General features: G+C 38.3%; 1 protein-coding gene across 1 annotated transcript; it reads right to left on the bottom strand.

Annotated features, from left to right (window-relative positions):
* Positions 1–36: 36 nt before the first annotated feature.
* On the bottom strand, positions 37–25,050 carry col17a1b (collagen, type XVII, alpha 1b). The gene is made up of 54 exons (XM_027017645.2): positions 24,990–25,050; positions 24,645–24,683; positions 24,303–24,407; positions 23,723–23,980; positions 23,450–23,497; positions 22,911–22,940; positions 21,759–21,806; positions 21,158–21,304; positions 20,758–20,934; positions 20,442–20,531; positions 20,274–20,360; positions 20,011–20,163; positions 19,744–19,827; positions 19,295–19,339; positions 19,008–19,175; positions 18,498–18,758; positions 15,821–15,871; positions 15,672–15,698; positions 15,467–15,493; positions 15,322–15,375; positions 15,030–15,134; positions 12,857–12,919; positions 12,587–12,622; positions 12,442–12,495; positions 12,298–12,333; positions 12,124–12,159; positions 11,954–12,016; positions 11,160–11,195; positions 11,001–11,072; positions 10,642–10,668; positions 10,480–10,515; positions 10,252–10,287; positions 10,064–10,144; positions 9,939–9,974; positions 9,041–9,124; positions 8,863–8,937; positions 8,335–8,406; positions 8,167–8,226; positions 8,024–8,050; positions 7,870–7,929; positions 7,598–7,666; positions 5,755–5,802; positions 3,852–3,965; positions 3,625–3,732; positions 3,427–3,516; positions 3,210–3,329; positions 2,990–3,085; positions 2,668–2,814; positions 2,090–2,230; positions 1,754–1,951; positions 1,430–1,600; positions 843–923; positions 520–600; positions 37–95 (listed from the first exon to the last, which is right to left on the bottom strand). Exons 1-54 carry the CDS (start codon positions 25,042–25,044, stop codon positions 52–54), a joined length of 4,557 nt encoding a protein of 1,518 aa, XP_026873446.2. The 5' UTR covers positions 25,045–25,050; the 3' UTR covers positions 37–51.
* Positions 25,051–25,170: the final 120 nt, after the last annotated feature.

The raw sequence follows: 25,170 nt of genomic DNA, 5'->3' as shown, positions 1-25,170 counted from the left end.
TTTAAAAGTCACCATAAAGAAGTGTATTGTTAGGCAGACAAATGTAAGATCCTATACACCAATGCTCCTCCTTCGGCGATATGTCTGGATTTCACCTGAGTGAAATGGAGAGATATTATGTTGAAAGGAAGTCAAAGTGATTTCATTTATGAGCCTGAGCTCTAGATTGTCTCATATGTCTTATAACTATTTGGCTATTTGCTCTGGTGCCATATTAGAAATACTAAAGAAATTCATAAAAAGTATTGTGCTCTGAATGCTTATGTAATATAATTTGCCATATTAAGAAAAATTAAATTGTAATCAATTTATCAGCATCTACCACTGAGAATAGTTGTACTGCACATCATGACAAACTACTACACCACTTCATAATTTCCTTCATAGGACATTTTGGAGATGCTTTCATTTAGTCAGTGTGTTTGTCCAAAGCCTAATGTAGATCATTTTTTAAATAAACAAACTAAAGAGTATTACTATTGTATTGTATTAACAGTAATAGTAAAACTTAGACTTTACCTTTGTCACCTTTATGTCCCTTTGGTCCCTCCTGACCTCTTGGTCCCTGAACACCAGGTATTCCCTGTCTTCCCATCTCCCCTACACATGTTAAAGTACCTTAATATTTGAAGTGCCCACATCTAAATGATCTGTACTACAACTCATTAGCTATCTTTCTGTAAATGATAAACTGTGCACACTACGCACTCTCAGATAGCATCATACATTGCAAATATACTGAATTCTTACACTGCTTTACACCAAGACTGCTTTGAATGATTTAGACTTTGTGTGAATGCATATAACTGGCAGTAGCATGGTCAAAAAACCTTCATTGTTACCTTTGTCTCCTTTTTGTCCAGGGTATCCTCTTTCTCCCTTCTGCCCATGCCTTCCAGGGGGACCTGGAATTGTTCCATGTACTGGAAAGGTAAATGAGACTTTAAGAACACTGTACTAAGCATATGAAAAGCACAGAACAGTAATAATTTATAACATCAGATGTTTGCTTTTTTCCAGAGATGACCCAAAACATTTAATCAATGTAGCTCAGTGATTAAGCTACTTGACTTGTAATTGGAAGAGTGCTGGTTCAAGCCCCACCACTGCCAAGTTGCCACTGTTGGGCCTTTGAAGCAAGGCCCTTAACCCTCAAGTTGTACTCACTCATAATTGTAAGTTGCTTTGGATAAAAGTGTTGGGTAAATGTATATATCCAAGTACCCTTGGCACATCACAGAAATTTAGGTCTCTTTCTCTCCTGCATACTGAAGCATCTTGTCAAAAAAACATCACATTACACTCACTAAACTAATCAAACAGTTTCGTAAATTATCTGCATAGTCTTGTCTGACATAACTGCAGCCCTTATGGGACTGAAACTCATTTTAATCACTGCTTCACAAGTGAAGGTAGTCAAGGTTCTTACCTCTGAAGAAATCCATTAGGTCAGCAGTCACATTTTCATAGGAAGCAAAAACACGGCTGTATCCAGGGTGACCAGGGGGTCCAGGAAGCCCAGGGGGTCCAGCAGGTCCTTGCATCCTCATGGAATGTCCTCGCCAATACTCATCATTAATTTCCTGAAGCAGACCCTGACCTAGTGGCAGAATGTGGATTTAACACATTGAAGAATGATGACATGTTCGGTTGTTAAATGTAATATACATAAATAGAAACAAAAGAACCTGTTATTGCAAGACTGCCAATCATATCTACAAATCTGCATATTTGCAGCATTGACTTTACTCACTCCGAATGTAGTCAGTCACTCTCAAGGCAACGCTGGAGTAGTCTGCTTCAGCCAACTGGCCTCCATTATGGTCAGCACCGTAGTAGAGACCACTTCCATGACGGTAAGCAGACTCACCATGATCACCTTTCTCGCCACGGGGCCCTGGAGGACCGGGTGGTCCAGGGGGACCAGAGCTGTAGCGTCGCATAGCGTCACCTGAAAAATCCAAGTCTGTATTGGGTACACTGTGTCATGGTAGCGCACATTATGTCAGACTATTCCACCACTTTACAATAATTTTCTCCACTACAAATCACATGAGCAAAATGGTTACCCATCAGGTAATAAACTTACTGTTGAGATACTCTTGAAGCTCAGCATGAATGTATTCTCTCTGATTTGCTCGGTCATATGAAACCAGGCCCCTTGAGTCCCCTGGAGGGCCCTGAGGTCCTGGAGGGCCAGGTAAGCCAGGGGAACCTCTGAAGCCGGAATCTAAATAATATACCTCCATTACATGACGAATGCAATATGTAAACTGTATTGTTTCACTGAACTGAGAACGTTGTGGTTTTGAGGTGCAAGGAGCATGTCCATGTATTAAAGTGTTCACAGCTTCATAAATCATTTTAATTCTCCTTTTTTTTAGGATAAGCACCAACAAACAAAATTCAGCCAATAAGATATCTTATATTTTCCAATCATTCTCGTTTGCCTGTGATCATCAGTTTTCTATTACTGTTTTTTAAGCATTTATCGCTTTGGCACCTACCTATGTCTGTCTGCATACAGTCCTTTAAATGATTGTAGAGCTACAAATGATGGTTTACATATACCCAAAGTTCAATATAAAGCTCTGAAATTTTCTCAGACAGTGAACACCTTTCTTTTTCATTGTTTTGGTTGTTTTTGTGTTTAATATTGCAACTCACTCTGTAGATAGACCTGGATATCTTCTAGCTGGTATCCTGAGCCTGAGGAGCCTGGGGGTCCACGAGGACCGACTGAGCCTGGAGGGCCCTGTCTCCCTGGAGGACCAGGAGGCCCTGGAAGGCCAACTCTCGCATGAAGTCCTGACCCTTCAAATGTAAGGGAAGAGAAACTAGTTAATGGGAAAACAAAATCTCATAGGAACTTCTAAAGACAAACTTAAAGTGATTCAAAACACACTAGAGCTTATATATTTGAGCTTCCACTGATTCATAAATATATAGAGTATATTAAATAAAATATAAAGAAAAATACCAAACTTACTCTCAATCAAAGCTGTAATGTCACTGTAGGTGGCCCCTGGTGGTCCAGGGGGCCCAGGAGATCCAGGAGGTCCAGGTCTACCTGTCAAACCATGTTCTAAAACAAAAGATTTCAGTCACTTTATTGATTGTTATCCAATTGTTTTCAAAAAACAAGCTGCAAAATGATTTCAGTACAGTGAATTTTGTTACACTATATCTCTCAGTCCACTAAAACATACCATTCATTAGTTTGATGACATAATTTGCCACTTCATGTGTGTCAAAGTTGGCTACGCTAATGCCTCCTGCAGGGCCAGGTGGTCCTGGAGGGCCAATTATATGTTGCTTAACGTCATCCCCTGAGCAAAAACATAATGATTTGTTCAGCAAGGGTTGCAATTCATTTATGAGCACCATATGTAAGTTCATGTCAGTGTTTTTCACAAGAACACTCACTCTGTAAGATTGCAATAATATCACTGACAGATATAGAACTGGCTGGACCAGGGAGACCACGAGGACCAGTTGCATCACTTATTCCAGAGTCTAGAGCAAACATTGCAGATTATGAATTATTGCATTAGACATCTCAGGTGGTCAAAAACTATAAATGGTAATGAATGATTTCAGTGCCACCTGAGACTCCAGACTTACGCTGAATGTAGGCGATGACCCGAGATGCCACGTCCTCTATAGACACTGACGCCCCTGGAGGACCAGGTGGCCCCTGGAGTCCAGACAACTGCTGCTTCATGCTGTCACCTGATATCCATGTATGACACATTCATATAGAAACACAGTCTGCTATATTTATATACTTACTGAAAAATTCTATATATAAATGTCATATTCAAATAGAAATACACAGCAGTTTAACTTACTTTGCATGTACTCAATGATGTAACGGCGATAGTCAGTCACAGATCCAGAGTGTCCAGGTGGGCCTCGTGGACCAGGAGGTCCTGGGGCACCTGGAAGACCATGTGCAACTGAACCTAGTAATGAAATACATGCTCCAGGGTGAGAAATGGGAGAAATGGACTTAAAGTCAGCCTGGCTTTTCTGAGCCAGTCTCTCAGGATGCCACCATTAACAAAGCCCTTCAAGTAATGACTGCCAAGCCCTTTCAATAAAAATTCTCTTTTGCATATAAGGATTTTAGATGTATCAACACATTTGTGTCTTTGCATACCACAATTCATTATCCAGCACATGTTTGCAGTTTACACTTTAATGCTCTTTGCACTGAAGGCTATTGCTGGTAAGTGGGAAGTTCTACCACTAACAGAGAGTGTGGCTCCAACAGAATGGCTCAATTGTACCATTTGTGAGAAGGACTAATATGTTTTTATGGGTAACCTGCAACTATTTGCTTGTCAAGCTTGGTAATTCATCAAGGTAATTTCTTATGAAAGATATTTTTAATATAATTATATATTTGTGATGAGTAATTACTTTATATCTATAGCTAACAATAGATAATAAAGTACAACTAATAATGTATAATAAAGGTTGCAGTAATCTGCTAGTCCCTTTCCTCTGTTCCCACTCTTCCAACCAGTGTTCATTCCTCTACTACATTCTCCTACCCTGGCTTACTTATCTCCTCTCTCCTCGGACAAAATCCTTCAGCTCCTGGTTCCAAAAATTCGGCTACATGTCCACTGGATCCCATTACTTCCACTTTGTTCCAGGCTGCCAAAGCTGCCAAACTATCATCCATCTTGATTCCTCTGGACCTTTTGGCATCCTTTGATACAGTAAACCACAACATCCTCCTCTTCAGGCTCGGTATCACTGGCTTGGAAAAGACAAGGTTCTAGTCCTATCTGGATGGATGCTCCTATCAGGTAACATGGAGAGGATCCACATCCAATCCTGCACTGGTGTCCTGACTCTGCACTGGTGTGCCCCAGGGCTCAGTGTTAGGCCCTCTTCTTTTCTCTTTGTATACTCATTCTCTTGGTGATATCTTCTCATGGCTTTCCCTACCATTACTATACTGATGACCACCAGTTAATTCTTTGTTTCTGACCCTCTGACACAGGTTTCCAGATGTATCTCAGCATGTTTGACTGACATTGTGTCATGGATAACAGCCCACTACTTGAAGCTCATCCCCAGTAAAACTGAACCCTCAACCCACAATCTGAAGCTGCTTATAGCCTGGGCATTATTTTGGACAATCAGTGGTCAGTCAGTGATCAAAGCCCTTTCCGTACCTCGGGTACTTCGAACCTCAAGTATGGCTCAGCTTGAAACACCATGCCTCAAGTCTCAAGGAAGACAAGCATCGAGACTATTCCCTGTGCTATATCCCAAATGGTGAAATTAACTTGCATTGGCTGTCTGTACAGCAATGTCCCTTGCGGTCTTCAAACACAGACTGAAAACTTATCTATTTGTGGAATATTTAGAATGACCATTGATCCTGCACCTGTTGGGAACCGAAGCTCTAGCACATATTGTTTGATATTGTTTGTTATTACACTTATAGTTGCCTGATATAGAGGTTATATGCAGGATCCAGCATTGATCCCAGTATTCTTGTTCAAAGGTATCTTGAACTCTAAACAACTGTACTGGCTAGGATACATTCTATGAGTAAATGACAAAGCACTTTTTTGTACTAGAAGCTTCAAAAGGACATAAGAATAATGTTGGTTTGTAATGTAGCCTTAGAACAGCAAATATGTTGCATATATATTGGGAATGACATACAGCCAGATTAGTACACTATGGCTCCTCAGTTCTGTTGAGAGATAATGAGAATACAAATTTTACCTCCTGATGTTCCTGGGATCCCTGGAGCACCTGGAACTCCACTGTCCCCTATGAATGGCAGGTTAGTAAATATTACCAGTCATGCTCAGAGAAACTGAACAGGGGTGGGTTTCCCAAAACATTTGTAACACTTAGTACTTCATAACCTCGTACTTAAAAATGTTCTTAAATTTAAGAATTTCCCCAAACCCTTCAAAACTAACGTAGTACTTAACGTCATAACTTAAGAGTATTCTGACCCATTAGTAACTTACTAAGTACTTCTTCACTTGAGCCTCATGTGCAGTTTTACTTCAAAAGGAGGATAGTTTTCCTTTAAAAAAATTGCTCTGGCTCTAAACACAGCAATAGCATGTTGTCTTAAACACGAAATCATGAAAATGAAAATTTATTTTCATAAAACATAATTGTATCACTTAAACAACATCCATTGCCAAAAACAAAAAAAATACTAGTTTGATTATATAGTCACTATGTTCCTAATATTAAATTAACTTTTGCTGTATGTATCATGGTTTAGTGGATAGGGTCACAACCTCCCACTATGAAGGTCTTTTAGTTCAATTCTGAGTATATGGTTCATTTTATTCCAGGGTTTAAATTATTTCATTCAGATGAAACAAACAATATAACTTGATTGAAGTACAGGAGATAACTTGTTGATTTAAAATACACATTTAAATGAAATAATTTCAATTAAATTAAATGCAGTTTCCAATATAAGTAGTAGTAAATATTTCCTTTGCAAAGAAATGGCTACAGTGAGCCTATTACATTTGTTATGACTTAACCAGTCATATGGACTGATTAATCATTTACACAAATAAGTAAGGCCAGACTAGGGTAACGCCACTGGTGGATTTCTGCAGACTCTTGGCATGCCCATGAGCTAAAGCTGCTGTATCCAAATGTGTGCATGCTGTCACGAAAGCACTGCTGTTCCATGCACCAACATATATATTTTCATGCACTACAGATGCATTGCATGAAATCAAAATAGTCTTTCATGCAATTGGAAACATTCCTGGAATTGTAAGTGCAGTTGGTGCACACTCCCAGCCTCTTGAGCCCTAATTAAATCTGCCATAAAGGCTTCTCTGCGTTGAATGTGCAAGTCATATGCAACCACCAAGGCCTCTTTACGGACACTGTGGCCCAGTGGCCTGGGAGTACTCATGACTCCTTCATCTGGGCCAGTTCTGGAGTGTGTCAGATGGCAAAGAATGGTGCATTTGCTGATGGGTATATGTGGATGTTGCCTTTGCTGGGTGACAACAGGTATCCACTCTGAAACATAGTATAGACTCCAAAGCATTTATTGAAGTGTTACTTCCACTTTTTTTTTTCTTTTTTTCAATTTCTTCCCATATTAGGATGAGTTCATCTTTCATTTGGACTTGTTTGCCATGCTTCTGAACTGATGCATGAAAGGTTAATTGTTGGCCTATTTTTTAGGCTTGATATGCTATAGGTAGTAATTGCAATTGTAATGTTGTTTTTTTTTAATGTTTTTTTTAAACCAGTAATTTAAATACTTATCACTTATACATTTTTATAATAATTGTTTTGCTAATAATAAAAATATTTCTATGGTATTGTAATAAGAAAATGTATGTGGTGGTTTGATTTTGTACTTGCAATACTTTCTGCACATGCAGAGGCAGAGTCAACAAAGAGCTACTTAAAACTCGTTCATAATTTTGGGGACAAGGGTTTTGGGAAACATTCTCAAAACAGGCATTCTTAAAGTTACGTCATTCTTAAAGTTGTTCGCAAATTGTTAAGATTAATTCTTCTCAGGAATTGCACCCCAGACAGATTGATTAAGATATTTGTATGATACCTTTAGGACCCTGGCGTCCTTGAGGCCCTGGAGGTCCAGGAGGGCCTTGAGCTCCTCTATACTCAGAGACTGCAAGAGACATCAACATATAATAATCCACATCTGATATCAAATTCTGCAACAATAATAATCTACTGTATACCGAACAAAAAAGTGCCTAATGGTGCTTTGTTAAGGGTCACAACAAAACAAAAATGGTGGGGGAATACGTGTGCATCATGCCTAGATTTGAGGATCTAAAAGATGTAACCAAAACCTTGCTTTTAACTTACATCTGACTGCATCTCCTGATCCTCCACGTAGGCCAGGTAGGCCAGGCTGGCCTGGCTCCCCTACATAGCAATAACACCGAAACATGGAATGAGAGCTTTGGTTACTACCACTGTTTTCTCTACACTGTAATCTGTGCTCAAAAGGGCCTCATACCTTGGTATCCCCTAGGTCCTTGGGAACCTACAAAAAAAGAAAATGAAGAGGATGATATTATTATTATTATTATTACTGTTAATAATAATAATAATAATAATAATAACAAACAATTAAGTCAAGAAATAATCCTGGCAACTCACCTGTTTCTCCTCTAGGTCCTGGAGGCCCTGCCGGCCCTGGTGGTCCAGCAAAGAATGTCCCTGTTACAATTTTTGAAAATGGCTGTGAGAAACAGCATAAGGACATTTGATAGCATTTAGCCTGCATTGGACAATTTTGTATGTTTGGCCAACCATGGAGGAGCTGACCTGAGTTGGGAACAAAACTTCCCATTTCTCCCCTCTCTCCCTTTTCTCCTTTTGGACCTGGTCTCCCATATCCTATAAATCAGCAATAAAAGTTCCAAAATGTTGTCAGGCTGTAACCCGTATCATGAACATTATAAAATGTGAAGAGCATGTTTCAGGTTTTGTTTCAGTCAATATCACAAATGTAATCTTACTTACCTGGTAGTCCAGGTTCACCAGGAGGTCCAGGTCTTGAGTCTCCTATTCATTCATTATAGAGACAATGACAGTAAATATAGTATGTTATGACAGTACAAACTTCAAAAAGCAAGTTGTCATGTTGTCTACATTCACATGGATTTTACCTCCAAGTTGGACTTGGCAAGGGATGGCATTCATATCTTATAATTTCACTCTTAATATCGCTACTGTACTTTACAGCCTTGCTACTGTGGCGTTTAAATTAGAAGGGGTACTGATGTATATCTAAATCAAACCATCTAAGTGCATTTATTTGTCAACCTGGTTTCACTGATGTCATGTATGTACCTGGACGTCCAGGAGGCCCAGGAGGACCAGGTGGGCCCTGAACAACCTGGAAAGCATCTGAAGAACCATATTTTCCTTAAAAAAAATCAAAGGTAAATTTTTAGACCAATGTGTTTTTGTATTTGTTTGCTGATGTTTTTGTTTATTTTTGCTTGTTTGTTTGTGAGGGAGGTCTTACTCTCAGCTCTAGATGAACTAATTGTCTCACGAGTTTGTACTGGGATCCCAGATTCTCCTTGATCCCCCTTATCCCCTTTTGGACCTGCGCAGACACAGGGATGGGATCATGAAGCAAAGGACTCAGTAAATAATAAGTGAATAAACAGTGAATAAACAGGCCTCTAATTACAACCCAAGAAAATGTGGTGTAATGGGTTACTTAATGGTTTAAGCATGTGGAATGCAAACATGTCTGGAAGTACCCCAGGAGAGCAACCTTTGTGGTTGGTGTAAGTACATTGTTTCTAATGTGAGTGTGACCATATTCCTATAATTAATCAAAGGCTTATTTTAGATGAACAATCAAGTGCCCTAGACAATTTTGCAAGTTTGCAAGTGCCCTAGACAATTGCCCTGATCTTTTTTCAGCAGAGATTTGAAATGAGCTATTCATCACTTTTGGAGAGCTAGAGGATTCATAGCCACATTAAGAGACAGTATTATGCAGAGCAGAATATGGTTTAGAATGTTTATTTTAAAATATCATATTTTTATTTTATTTGTTAACTCAATAATATTTCCACTCTTCATAATTACAGCTACATCTGTAGAACCAAGTTGCACAAGTCTGACGTATTATACAGAATGCAATGTCATTAAATGAGACACAGTTACTGATGATTCACTGAAACACATTACTGACTGCAAGGCCATTGCAACAAATATTCTTGAATATATCAGCCATGGCAGTATTTAGACTAATCAGGTAGGAGATAACATATGCATATTAAAATAAATTAAAAATAATAATAAACTACCTTTAGGTACTTTCAGCTAACCTTAACATTTCATAAGCACCAGCTATGTCCTCCTTTATGAAACCATCATAAAACATAATCTGGAAAAATGTAAATTACCAGGTTGGCCAGGAAGTCCAGCAGGACCGACAGGACCTGCAATGATAAAATATGTATTGTTAATAGAGGGGAACTGTGTTGAACTAATTGGATCTGGTAGGAAAAAAGTCTATTGGGCATTCCACCTGATAATCCAGGAGGACCAGCTGTTCCAGGTGAGCCAGGTGGTCCTGGTGGTCCAGGAAGGGCCACTGAACTAGATCCTCCTGCAGATTGAGGTTATGTAAAAGATGCTTTCAGCTTTCATGAAGAAAGATTTTAGGGAACAGGTACAGAAAATGTAATTCATTCATAGATCTCATCCTGATTTTACCTGCATTAATAATTCTTCCAGGTTCACCAGTTTCACCTGTAAAATTATTTAATGAAAACTGTGAGAACTTTAAATGAAAACATTTAAAGACAGTAACTTTGAACTAATACTACTTGTCCTCAAATATGATCAATTTCCAGTGCTTATAAAGTTACTACATATAGATCTATAAGGTACATCTTATTTTATATTGTTTATATACTGTAGAAGTATAAAGTATTACTAAACCTTTTACACCAGGTTGCCCAGGACTTCCTGGAACACCTATATGAGGAGAAATATAGTGATCAGCATTTTATTTCCACATATTGTAATTTTTACATATGCTAGTAGTATTCAAATTTGTGCAAAAAGATGCAAATTATAAGCCATATTAGTTTCATTATTTACCTGGAGGTCCTTGAAGTCCTGGAAGTCCTAATACAAAATAAGCAGAAGAAACACTTAAACCAAGACCATAAAAACTGTGTGTATAAACTTCTCAAACATTCCTTCTCCTTATGATAGGTTTATTTGATCACTCAAGTAAAAGTGTCAAAACAGCACCACAATCACTTCACTTGTTCATCTCTGAGCATTCTTGCAACAAACATGAAGAATGTACATGTAGTGGATATGGTTTTTATTAGTACTGAAAAGCTTGTATTTGTGACAGAAATGGCCTGTTAATTGTAGCAATGAATTTTAAAATGAAAATGCTTCTCTGAGCTTTAAAAGGGCACTGCAATGCAATAATAATAATGAAATACCTGGAGGTCCTGCATCACCAGCCGGCCCAGCTGGGCCTCTGATTCCTGGCAGACCGATTGGTCCTTGGTCACCTTGGGATTATTTAAAAGATAAGATGAATTAAAAGGAGTATTTGGTATCATACTGTTCAAATAATAGTTTGCTGGAATGCCATTCACCTCTTTGTCCCTTTTCGCCATCAGCACCTGGAGCCCCTGTTAATGTGAAAATATATTCATAATTTACATATAAAACATACTGTAATGATTTAGGTAATGACTCTGTCTAGGGATCACAGATACATGGTACTGCAGGTCAGTCTACTTTACAAATGGTTGTTTGAATAAAGATAAAAGATTCATCATTCAATAAAAATGGCATGATTCAGCCACGTTATACTTGATGTTCATTGATTAATGATGGGTTAATTTCACAGGCAAAGTGTCAGGTGTAGGTATAACAGTATGGCAGGGGCTGTCAGGTGTAGGTATATCAGTACTACAGGGGGCTGTCAGGTATAGGTATAGCAGTATGGCAGGGGGTTGTCAGGTGTAGGTATAGCAGTATGGCAGGGGGTTGTCAGGTGTAGGTATAGCAGTATGGCAGGGGGTTGTCAGGTGTAGGTATATCAGTACTACAGGGGGCTGTCAGGTATAGGTATAACAGTATGGCAGGGGGTTGTCAGGTGTAGGTATATCAGTACTACAGTGGGCTGTCAGGTGTAGGTATAGCAGTATGGCAGGGGGTTGTCAGGTGTAGGTATAGCAGTATGGCAGGGGGTTGTCAGGTGTAGGTATATCAGTACTACAGCGGGCTGTCAGGTGTAGGTATAGCAGTATGGCAGGGGGTTGTCAGGTGTAGGTATAGCAGTATGGCAGGGGGTTGTCAGGTGTAGGTATATCAGTACTACAGCGGGCTGTCAGGTGTAGGTATAGCAGTATGGCAGGCATTTATGCTTTCAGTTTCTGCTCACCTGCTGACCCTTTGGATCCTTTCTCACCAGTCAGTCCTTGTCTCCCTGAAGGCCCTTGCAAACCTGATGGATTGAACAGAAAAAGAACAAAGTCACAGAAGCTCACACAATGGTATTCCATCAATAACCCAGTTTTTGAAAGACAGATTAAATGTGCATAAAACCCACACCTGGTATACCAGTATCACCCTTTTCACCATGATCGCCTGGAATAAAATAATGAAAACAATTATATACATTTCATTATAAAAATATCTCTGTATATTATACAAGTTAATGTGAACTGGCAAAAGTATGGTACAGTATGCAGATAGTAGTTATTTCAAATAATACTATATACAGACCCTTAATTCCTTGTGGCCCAGGGGATCCTCTGTCACCTGTCAATCACAAAAAGTGAGAATTAAATTATGTTCAATTCTCTTTAACCGAGCATTATCAATCTGTTTTGTTGTGAACCCGTGTTTAGATGAATGCCATTGTCATGCCTTTGGGTCCTGCATGGCCAGTTTCTCCTCTGAAGCCCTGTGGACCTGGTTCACCTGCACAGGGCAAAACACTGGTGATCACATCTGATTTTAGAATACATCACATGATGACAGCAGCCAGCAGTTTGTCACGGGAGATACAAACCTGGTGCACCTGAGAGACCATTAGCACCTGCAGAACCTGAGAGACAGATTCATATGAATATGAATAGAAATATGAATACCCTTCCTATGAATTAAAGAAATCAGCTCTTTTCAGGCAAATTTTCAAAAATCGTATTGCTCAGCATCTTACACCACTCACATCAAAATTGTAGATGTGCTATGCAATTCCAATATGTTCACATAAAATAATGAATAATTGCAAGGTGTAAATTAATAATGAAACAGTTCTTAAGTTTAATAAAGTCTGAACCTTTTAGACCAGGTGGACCAACTGGACCAGGAGGGCCACGGGATCCTGGTTCACCTGGAGAACCTGAAAGAATAGAGAAAGATTTACAAATAGCCATATTATGTCATGATTATCTAGAATATGTGTTGGCATACTGTAAAATTCACTTGGACATGATAAAGTTAAAACCTTAACCCACTCACTGTTAGTAATGATTCTTTTGATGTTGTTTACATAACACATAGTTGTTGTAATGCATATTTACATATCATAGTATTTTCGGAGTTCAGTGTAGAAAATCATCAAAATAGTGTGTGAATATGTTACTGTTATAAATGTCCCTAACCACTGACACCTGGGGTTCAGTTGACTTACTTTTTAACTGTCAAATCCTGGATGGTTCATAATCTCATGAAACTTAACAATGATAAAATGGACTTTATAATCATTGGGAATGGTCATGAATGCACTGATGCAATAACTTATCTGTAGTCCCTATCAGTTACATTTACATTTACATTTATGGCATTTAGCAGACCCTCTTATCCAGACCAACTTACAAAAGTGCTTTATCATTTAATCATAGAATACATCCTAGCCAGTACAGTAGGTGTGAGTCCAATATACCAATGAATTAGAATACTGTTAAAATGCAAGGATCAATGCTGATGCCTAGAAGTGCAAAATGCATAAGGTCTATCTCAGACAATGATAAGTGCAATAAACAATAAGTACTAGAGTTTGCTAGTCAACAAAGTAGCAGGCAATATCAATGCAATAAACAATACCCTACAAGAAGTACTAGTTTCAGTTAGTCAACATAGGATCAGGGTCAGTGGTCAGTCTAAATATTCCACAAATAGATGGGTCTTTAGTCTGTGTTTGAAGACTGCAAGGGACTCTGCTATCTGGACAGTAAGAGTAAGTTTGTTCCGCCATCTAGGAGCCATGACAGAGAATCGTCTCAATGCTTGTCTTCCATAAAACTTGAAGCATGGTATTTCAAGCCGAGCCTAGCTTGAGGTTTGAAGTGCTCGAGGTATGGATCGGGCTTTGACCAAGGACATCATGTATGGAGGAGCTGGTCCATTTTTGGTTTTATAGACAAGCATCAAGGTTTTACATCTGATGCAGGCAGCTAATGGAAGACAATGAAGAGAGTGCACCAGTGGAAATTTGTGAACTGCCAAAAACTGTGAAAACAGTGAAAAACTCTTGTGTGAGTTTGTATCATCACATCTGCGCAGCTATATTGCACTGCTAGCAGGTCTTCCAAAGAAAACTCTTTCAAACCTAAAGAGGGTTCAGACTGCAGCAGCCAGAGTCCTAGCACATGCAAATCCATCCTTAAAGAGTAACACTGACTACCCGTGTCACTTAGAACTGATTTAAAAATACTACTGTTGACTTTTATGCATTTACATGGTCTTGCCCCTTTATACCTCAGCAGTATGATCACAAGCATGTACCCTCAAGGGCCCTCAGTTCAGCTGATAAAAATGTGCTGGTGGTGCCTACCACCTGACTAAAGAGCACTGAGGCTCCATTTGGCTGCCATGGCCCCGAACTCTAGAATTCTCTTCCAGAGAATACCTGAGGGCTCTTGACAAAATACTTTCAAGAGGAAAGTTAAGCACTTTTCACTTTGTAAAACCTTTTGTAAGGTCTTTAATTAAAATGTTCTGCCATGACTGTATCTTTACCTGGCTTGTTTTTAACATACTTTTTTTTACTTTTAACTATGTACTCTATTTTACTTTTTTTCCTTCAAGAATGCTTTTTAAATAGTTTTTTTTTTTACTTTAAATGATAGATTCTCTTTTACTTGCTGTACTTTTATATTATGTACCGTGTAATATATTCTTTAAATGAGCATTTTTCTTTTAATGTAGCCTTTATTTATTTTAATATTATTATTATTAATAAAATCATTATATCCTTATATGATGCTTACAATTAAATATATGAACCAAGGAACTGTGGAACTGACATTCTGTACTTTACCCTGACTTTCTCTACTTCACCTTCACTGTCAAATCCAGCATTTTGCTGGACTAGAGTACTGGTCCAAAGAAAAATTAAGTCAATGTCCAATTAAATACTACACTGTATAGACTACACTGTATTTTTTAAAGCTAGAATATCATTGCAAATAAATATGTATTTACAGAATTCTATATCTCATCCATCTTACCTCTTTCACCCTTCTCTGCAAAGCCCGCTTGGCCTGGCTCTCCCCGGGGCCCTGGGGGTCCTTCTCGTCCCCTAACTCCTGGTGGTCCCTCGACACCGTGTTCACCTGCAAAATACAGTAAACAGCATAAACAGTTGCTGAAACTCCTCATATTTGAGGAGATGCTTAAGAATGTGTCTATGGGAAATGGATCTAAGAATTAATGGAATTTGAAAAATAAGGAATCCTCAGTAAGAAGATTGAAGTGAAGAAATGGAATTTATTTCCTTTCCAGATAGCACAGAAAACTAACCTGCACTTCCTTTTTGCCCTTTTGGCCCTTCAGGTCCTGGGCGTCCTGCTGGTCCTAGAGACCACCGAACAGTATTTTATCATCAGTGTAGCTTACAGAAAATATCTGAAATCTAAGCAGTTATCACTTTTAACATGGTCCTTACCTGGCAATCCCGCAATACCATCATCTCCTGAGAAGCATTTATTTTATGTTAATTATGTTGTACACACAAGCATGTTTGACATACATACATTTGTTGACATTAAAGTCAGCACCTATTCAAACAGCCTTTAATATTTTCCACAGCAGTTAATAACACTGATAATTACAGTGACAATGACAAATAAGTTATTTAAATTTCTACAGACCTTTGATTCCTGGAGCACCAGTGTCACCTAAAACCACAGTTACTGTCATATGTAAAGATCTTACATGACCCTGATGTATAAGAAAGAAAGGCCTTATCTTGAAAGCCAGTCCCATACTGACTCTTCATTCTGGCACTGTAGTGTCTTACCTTTGGTCCCTGGTGGACCTCTTTCTCCTTTGAATGAAGAAGCAAGACTGGCTGTATACAAAAAAAGCAGATATTTATATGAGGCCCCACATTTTTAAATATATATATATATATATATATATATATATATATATATATATATATATATATATATATATATATAAGAAGAAATTTTGAAGGAAGAAATTTTGAAGGAGAACAGCTAAAACATTATCAGTTCTATGCTGTCAAGAAGAACCAATCTAGCCTGTATGATCCTGAAGATAATGGCTAGTGTAAGCAACTTAACCATGCAATGCATTTCCTCAGCACCTGACCTCAGGATCAGTCAACAATGTATTAACTCTATGAACTCATATTTGACTGAAAGCCACACCTTCCCAGTGATCCACTTTTGGGTACTGCAGTGGACCAGTTGAGGGAAGGTGATAAGAGAGACTGGGAGCAGGAACATTGTGAGAATTTGGCAGGTCTGTTCATGCAGAGAAACAGATGAAGGCAGCTGTATCTTACAGAGCCTGTCATACATGCCCTCTTTCGATTTTTAGTTCGGGTGTACTGATGTAAACATCCACGAAGGGACCATAGGATTCAAGATTAATGCGGTCTTGAGGTATATGAGTTGGTGAGGTGTTTTGATGAAGTTGGGATGGTCCGTAAGGTCAAAGGATGTGGTATAATGAATGTAGTGGCACAATGATCCTATTATGGAATTAAATATACATCAGTCCCAGTCCTGACCTCTTACAGGTATCTTTAAGGAACCAGGACCTTCCCTGCCTGCTGACCACGTTGTGCAGCCAAAGAAGCTGGCATCAGTGGTAAAACCGCTGGCGGGAGATTTGGATGCAGATAAGGGCTCCAAAGTGTTAATGTGAGCTCCCTATGTACAGTACAAGCCAATTTACCCAAGGTCATCAGTGCCATCATTAACAGGCCTGTCAATGACCCAGTCATCATTCCAATTGTCTCCATGGTCTGTTTAGCTGCTCAGCATGAAATACTGGAAGGGCTGGATGAGGAGGAGGTGGTACAGCTGGACCTGGTGGTAGAATGGCTGTCCAAGCCTGCTAAAAGAACAACTAGGGGTACTGCAGGTCAGAATTTAAACCCTTTTTTATCTATCCAAATATGTGTCTTTGCTCATTGGGAGGGAGTAGGGAATGGCAATTGTGACTGTTCAGGATATTTTTAGGCCCTGGATGTAGGTAATTGCCCATGGGGCACAGACAAATTTCAGGGTGATAGATGTGATTAGATGTGATAACCTGAAGACTAGTGCATTGCTCCTCCAGACACATTAAGTGGTTGCACACTTATATTTTTCTTGTCTTGAGGAGTAGTATTTATTTGGTGTGGGGGAATCACATAGCACAATCCTTGCAATCCTTGCTACATTAGAAGGAACCAGTGGTCCTTTTAAACTGTGAGTATGTGGTTGTCTGCATTCATATGTTATTACCTCCATTAATGGACTCTAATTTGTGGTTTTATAGCATTACAGACTGAGAACAGGGAGTGCCTAGAGGGCAGGGGTGTCAAGTTAAGGAGCTGTAAGTGTTAACCATCACTTGTTAGTTCATTGGGCCTAATTTGGGGTTAACAGTGGGATTTGACTCTACTGATGTTAGGATTAGAGCCTGCCTGCAAGATAAGTCCTAGATGACAGTTGTGTGAACCTGGAGATTAGCAGGTAGCCTGAGGGTGCTGGTTCTTTAGTGGTAGACTGCAATGCTTAGAGGGTGCTTTAGGGTATGCTCCCTGGTTGGTGGGTTATTTTTCAGCTATTACAGGTTACCCTGTGGCATGATGTCAGTCACTGTTGTACCCAGAATAAATTTAGTTTTGTTTGTTTTGGTAGTACTATTAATGAGGATGAGTTGATGGGGTTGTAATCTGTGTCTCTGTGTTATCTTAGTGGGGGTCCTCTTTTAAAGAAGGAAAATGAGCATTGATAGAGCTCAACTGTCTGTATTTAAATTAGTACAGAAAATTGTGACTAGTGGTACTATTTGGTGGAAGGAGCTAATGGTCACACACGCAGGCAATAAGGGACATTGTTTATTTGGTCCTGGGTTTTCTTTTGTTTTCTTTTTTCCTTCTTTAACTTTTGTTGTCTCTTGCAGTAGGCAGTTGTATGTTCCCACTGGCGGCACGTAGGGCTGGTTGGAGATGGTATGTATGTGCAGTGATAGTGATTATGCTTGTCCATGCAAGATTGAAATGTACGGTTTTATTGATTTGGGTGTTCCACACTGCGAGATTCATTGTGTGAATGGTCATGAAATTTTACCAGGTACCTACACATGTCAAAGGGACCTAAAAAACACAATGTAATTAATGTTGTACACATGGGCAACTATGATTGTCCCTGAGAATTTGTACATTAAATATTTACTTGTATCAGCATATTCTTTTTAGGGTTTTTTCATTGGTTAGCACATAGCAAAACACCTTTTAAAATATTCTGTTGTAGTTTTTTTAATATTTTGTGAAACCTCTAATAAAGCTGTTTATTCCTTTCCTTACCTTGGTGCCATTTCCTTTCATTCAACTGAAACCCTCTTGTGTAGGGAAATTATGGGCTGTACCCATTGCATTTGTATGAAGCCATATGTGTGTGTGGGGGGTGGTGGGGGCGCACACATGTCAATGTGTACATGTGATTGCTCAGTACCTCTGAATGCCTGCGACTGCACTTCAGCTTGCAATATTCTCTGCACAGTTCTCTGAAGAGCAGCCGTGTCTGTGGCAGTAGCAGTAGCTCCAAGGCTCAGGCTGTTATCAGGGCTGACCACGCCACTGTCCACTTCAATGCCTGACTTAAGGCGGTGGATGTCGTTATGAGGGTCACTCAGCCGACTGGTGTGGGCACTCCTGACAGAGGACAAGCCCTCAAGAGCATCCACTCGTGCTTTTAGCTTGCTCACCTCCTCCGCTTTAAAAAGGAAAGCATAAATTGTGGTGCACTTAGGCAACTGTACAGATTAGCATTTCTTTGTAAATACAACTGAAAATATGTGTGTAATAAAAACTCAATTTATTAGTATTGCCTTATGACACATTGACAGAGAGAAGTCTGCAATACTTCTTACCCAAAAAGAGCGCAGTCAATTGAATCCTTGTGGGAATGTTTTGGGACAAAGAATTTGCTATGATAAAAATAGTGATGGAAAGAAAGACATACCCTGGTGGGCAAGGGTGCGTCCAAGAGCAATAAGTCCAAACAGGAGGCCAAGAAGCATGAGGAGGCCAAGCAGCAGACCGAGCAGCCACTTCCACCAGGAGCAGGAGCTTGGACCACAGCCTAGACAGCCCCCTCCGCCTTTTCCAGTATCACTGTCCTTATAAATCTCTGGCAAGATCCACATGAGGAAGAAAATATTTGTTCAGACACCAAGTCCTAATTCAGATTTTTTAATCTGACATGGTACTTTACATAAAACAAATAAATGAACAAAAGAAAGACATTACTTGCATAAGTAGCCTTGTCTTTTGTTGGCACTACGGAAGATCCATCTGTGGAGATTTAATTAAAAACTATAATTTTTTAAAAATTCATTTAAAAAATTTTTTACTTACTTTTCACATTTCCTTAGACAAATAATGCATTAAATCACTTTATTGGTATCGCATGTTCCTGGTATTCAATAAGGATACACTTATTTGTTCCAAACCTCAATAATTAGTAATTATTATAAACTTTCATAATCAGTAATCTCTTTTTCATGGAAGAAGGACACCTGACTGGTAAAATATTTAAAGAGGTTGTATAGAATGTAACTACTTGAAGACAGGTATTACGGAATAACCCAACTACTTGAAGACAGGTATTACGGAATAACCCAACTACTTGAAGACAGGTATTACTGAGTAACCCAACTACTTGAAGACAGGTATTACTGAGTAACCCAAATGCTTACAGTATGAGCTTGAGCTAGACTTGACAGGAGCTGATTCAGTGTAGCTGGTTGCCATGGTCTCCTTCTTCAATGAATTATCTGACCCTATAAATTAGACATTATTCATATTACATTAGATCTCAATGTGAAAAAAGACTTTATTAATAATTTATACTGTAACTATGTCCTGAAGTAACAGCTATAACAACACTGCATGTATTACTGCAAAATTAACTTTTTATCTGACACCACACCCAGATGTGGCCTTAACTGGATCAATATATTTACCTCCTTTGCTATTTGGGATGCTGCTAGTGAAATGTTTTCCACTGTCCTTAGACAATATGAGCACCTCCGTTTCCCTGTTTGTAGGAATATTCTCCTTCTCAAGTATAATGTATTTCCGTGGTGCATCATCTTTGACAGGCTGTGTAGCAGTACCTACAAAAAAGTATAGATTTGGTAAATATCATCTCCAACACATATCTGATCTAACAATATATCTAACTTAAGAATTAATATTTATCAAATACAGATAGCATTACAAATACCTGTACAAGTAGAGACTCCTGTACTTACAATACCAGAGCTACCCACACCCTGAGATATGTTTTTCTGCACACCATATCCTAGAGAACACACACACACAAACATACACACACCATAAATGGTGGTGAATACTAATCTGGGTATGTTAACTGTGTTAAACTCATGGATAGGTTTTAGTGCCATACCTAAATGTGTGTTAACTCCATTAGATGTGAGAACTGAATTAGATGTTGAAGCAAGATTATTCTGGAAGCCATACACTGTAAACCAAAAATGCATTAATTTAATATACAATAATAATAATTTATTATACAATGTTATGTACAATAAAGTTATAGTCATTCTAATTTCAACTTGGTACCCCAGAAAACCCTACAAGAAGCCAGCAGCTGGAATTGTTCTCAATTTATTTGACATCAGCTTTGTCTCTCTGATGCCATCTTCTGGTTATAGACATTAAACATAAAGCACACAAATGTGGTTGACCTGAGAGTGAAGATGGAGCAGCGCTGTTTCCAAGAGAGGATCCTGGGGACATATTGTTTGTGCTGCTTTGAAAACCAAAGGCAGTTCCACTAGAGATATTAGACGGTAGTGTGGAGCTAGTCCATGTGTAGGATGGAAACGCTGACTCCAGAAGGGTGGTGTCATATTGCCCTGACACTAGAAAAAAATATTTATGCACATTTGAAAGTGTATAGGTATGTATAGATAAAACCAAAATTATGAAATGATTGCTACTGCAGTAAGATACAGTATGTTACAGGTACTGTAAAAGGTGTACAAGTGGCTCTGTCAGTCTCACAAAATTAGTCTCTCTTAACTCTTGTCTGATTACTCTTCCACTAAAGTAAGATGTCAGTGAGAGCCAAGCCTGCTGCCATACCAGTCTGGGTGCCCTGTTTAATGATCTTGGTCTCGACTGTGGCTTTGCGAGGCACAGGCAGCGTGGAGGAGGCAGAGGAGCGTGTTGGGCTTACGCTGGACGATCGGCTAGCTTTCAGCAGCTTCTTCACATCGTCCAGTTCTGTCCCTGCAAGGAGACAGTGGCAGGCATGTTCCTCATCCTGTGTTTCCTGTGCATGTCTCCAACACAGCAGAGTGAAGGCCAGGAAGGATGGCAAGGGAGCCATGCTGTCTCTTTAAACTCATAGTGCTTTGTTTGTTTATTCATTTTATGGCTTTTGTGGTAAGGTAAGAAAGATATCTTGAGGTTTCTAAAATGAGTTGTCCAACAATAAACTAGTGAAAATGTCTTTATTGAGTTTGACTTTAAGAATAGGCCTATATTTATTCCTAATTTCAGACAGATTAAATAAATGTTATGTTTCTTAAATTTATTTTGATTAATTGTGCAAGTGTCTGTGGAGAAAAATTGGTTTAAGATTTCAAACCTTATCAGTGTGATAAGTAAAAGAAAGAATAAAGCCTAATAGCCTGATAAGATTTTAATGTGAACAGAAAATTCATCATGGAAACACACTTACATCTGGTTGAGGGGGATGCACTCTGTAATCTGGCCCTGATTTCACTCTCTGTAGCAAAAAAGAAAGGTTTTATATATATATATATATATATATATATATATATATATATATATATATATATATATATATATTACTGCTATGGGTTGATATTATTAAAGTTGAACTAGTTGGACCTTTTCGGGTTGAAGATTGACTCAAAATCAACTCCCAAACCTACTGCCAGTTTTTAAAAGACACTTTCTTCAATTAGTGGTACAGGAAATAGTCTGCATGATTTTTATGCAGGACAATGCTCCATTGCATGCATCAAAGTACTTCACTGCGTGGCTAGCCAGTAAAGGCCTTAAAGATGAAAGAATAATGACATGGCCCCATTCATCATGTGACCTAAACCCTATTAAGAACTTGTGGGCCCTTCTTAAATGGGAGATTTACAGTAAAAGAAAACAGTACAGCTCTCTGAACAGTGTCTGGGAGGCTGCGGTTGTTGCTGAACAAAAAGTTGATCATCAACAGATTAAGAAACTGACAGACTCCATGAATGGAAGGCTTATGAATGTTATTGAAAAGAAGGGTGGCTATATTAGTCACTAATTATTTTTTAAATGTCAGAAATGTATATTTGTAAATTCTGAGTTGTTTATTTATTATTCTCACTTTAACAGATGAAAATAAACAACTGAGATGGGAACATTTCTGCTTTCATTTAGTTGCATAATAATTCTGCACACTAGTAGTTGCCCCATATTTATGCACACATAGATATTCTCTGAAGAAAGCCAAAACCTCACTTTTACTTAAATATTCAGGTTTGAGGTTTATTAACCTTTTGGATTGACCAAGAGCACTGTAGTTGTTCAATAATAAAATTAACATTCAAAAATAAACATGCCTAATAATTGTGCAGTTAAAACTAATATTAGGCTTTCTATAATTATTTATGTATATTTTTCTTCTTTCCATCTTATCCAATTGTGTTTCAAACCACACAAATACATTGAATTTAGCAACTGTATAGATTAATATATTAATATGAAATAGAAATTACACCACTAAACCTCTAATCAAAACTACAACTAAATGTTGTCTAAGATAATACACCATACACTTTGTTCAGTAGGAAAATAAAATTTTGTCACTAATGAACCTTACCTCTGCTTTGAGACCTTCCTCTGGATGCGCCTATTATAAACACATGGCAAAATTCATGTCAAGTTGCTTGCAATATTTTGACTTTACTTTCCATTATGTCCTAACAATATTTCCATAGTCCCTTACCATGTACTAATATAAATCATTACCAGAAGTCTAAGAGGGTGAAAGGCAACACACACCTTCTCCAAAGTGCATGAAGCCTAATGGCACATTTGTTTGTGTTGTTTGTTTTGGTCAAGTTTCTGAGTACCCTCATGAAGAATATGAAGCCCTTTTCCTTGAGCGTGCCCATCTGCTGCTATGTCACATGGTACCAAAGGAAAGAGGGAAGCTGCCAGCTTCCTTTCCCAATGAGAATAGTTAACCATCTATGAGTCATATGTGTTCTGATCATTAGTGAATCATTAGTGAGGGCACACCCAGTAAATACACAGCTTAGCAATGCAGAGGTATTCTTTACAACCTGACTCAGGTTTGAATGCCTTGTGCAGTGTGCTGTCTTTGGCTTGTGATCACCGAGAACCTACATTTCTTACCATAATCTTTCCTTGTGATCTCCGGTGATGAATTAGCACTTGAACTTCCTAAAACAACAAAAACAACAACAACAACAACAAAAAGGCCAAATTTAGATAAAGGACAAACTATTCTAGAATGTTTTGTAATGTATTCCTACTGTGAATTTGAAATATAACACATTTCTAAATTTTGTCAATCCCGTTTTTGTCACTCATGTTACTTCTAATTTCAATTTACCAGTCTGCAAAACATGAAATGCACTCACACGTGCTGTAATTAGCGATACTCACCATCGTATCCCCCTGAGTGACTGGCCATACTCTTCCTCTCTAGGAAAATAGGGGAGTGGTTGATGGAGGAGGTTGAATCTTGCATCCTTCTCATAAGCCCCGAGGAGCTGGATCTACCCTTTGAGCTTGAGCCTGTTCCAGATGTACTTTCATAACCTGCATTGCCTCCACATCCCCCTCCACTCCTGCTATTCCCAGTCGAATCATCCCCAAGGAACATATCAGAATCCAACTCCCCTGCATTCACACCCACTGAAGCTGAAAAAGAGAATGAAAAGCATATATTCAGAACTAATCTAATGTGCCAAACATACACTTCAACAAAGTTTGATTGAGCATATCACTGAATGCAGTTAACTTATTATCTAATAATTAAATGATATGCATGATATAAACAAGAAACATATAGCTCTCTTTTACAAGTGTACCAGCCCTGACGGACATTTAAATTATAATATTTTAATCTGCATACATTATGTTGTATTATGGTTATAATTTCATAAATGCTAAAAGGATTTTCATAACATTCTACCATTCTTTTTAAATTTTCTCAGTATTCAGTAGGAATTGTAGTTCTTACAGGATGAAAAGTAAGAGGTGCTGCTGTTTTGAGCTATATTCTTATCAAAGGCAGTTCCCCAGGAGCTGGTGGACATGCTCTTACTGCCAGATCCACTGAAGCCCTCTATTAGGTGAAAAAAGAACACAGACTCACTACACTGTCTCATTCATCTTACTAAATCATTTTTACAAATCTCAGTAATTACGATCCCATTAGATTAGACATTTTAATATCCAGTGTTATGTACAAATACTTATATGATGCCAAATCATAAATAAAACTGTTTTTTTGCAGGTGTTTTACAAAATGAAATGGGTAATCTCATGTTAGGAGAAGCCTACACAAAATGATGTATCTTACTTGGTGGTAACGATGTGAGTCTAGTTATTTCACTCCCAGCTGGAAGCAGAACATTTTATCTTGTTTAATTTTTTTTTTGTTTTATTTGATCAAAACACAAATAGACAAACATGAAATTAATCTGTACATAATAATAAAATAACTGTATTATATACAGTTTAATAAATAAATTAAACTGTATATAATAACTGCGATTCAAAAATACTACACATCCATATGATGGCGCTCTTTTCTTCTAATCTATATATCAGCCCAAGTAAACTTGAAGATGTAGTAGTTTCATACGAGTTTTGCTACTTGATACAAAACAAATTCTAGTCATTAGAATTATGTAATCATCCTTACTTCTCTCACCAGAACCTCCTCCTGAGTTGTTTGTTTGCCTTGTTAATGAATCCATTCCATGCTAACTACAAAAAAAAGATTATCAATGTAAAAGCAGAATAGCCACCGATCATTTAATTCTCAAAGCGTATAAAGCATACAAGTCAGTAGAACAATGTTTTAGCTTGTCAATCAATAGATG

This window comes from Electrophorus electricus, chromosome 11 (genome assembly GCF_013358815.1).
Source record: "Electrophorus electricus isolate fEleEle1 chromosome 11, fEleEle1.pri, whole genome shotgun sequence".
Lineage (NCBI taxonomy): Eukaryota > Metazoa > Chordata > Actinopteri > Gymnotiformes > Gymnotidae > Electrophorus > Electrophorus electricus.
This window is presented reverse-complemented; position numbering and strand designations above follow the sequence as displayed.

Excerpts from the sequence above, each read along its gene's own strand:
- col17a1b (XM_027017645.2), bottom strand. The coding sequence starts at position 25,044 with ATGGATTCATTAACAAGGCAAACAAACAACTCAGGAGGAGGTTCTGGT. Across the intron at positions 21,305-21,758 it reads TGCATCCCCCTCAACCAGAT|GGACAGAACTGGACGATGTG; the intron begins GTAAGTGTGTTT and ends GTCTCCTTGCAG. Across the intron at positions 3,330-3,426 it reads TATTATTGCAATCTTACAGA|GGGATGACGTTAAGCAACAT; the intron begins GTGAGTGTTCTT and ends GTTTTTGCTCAG.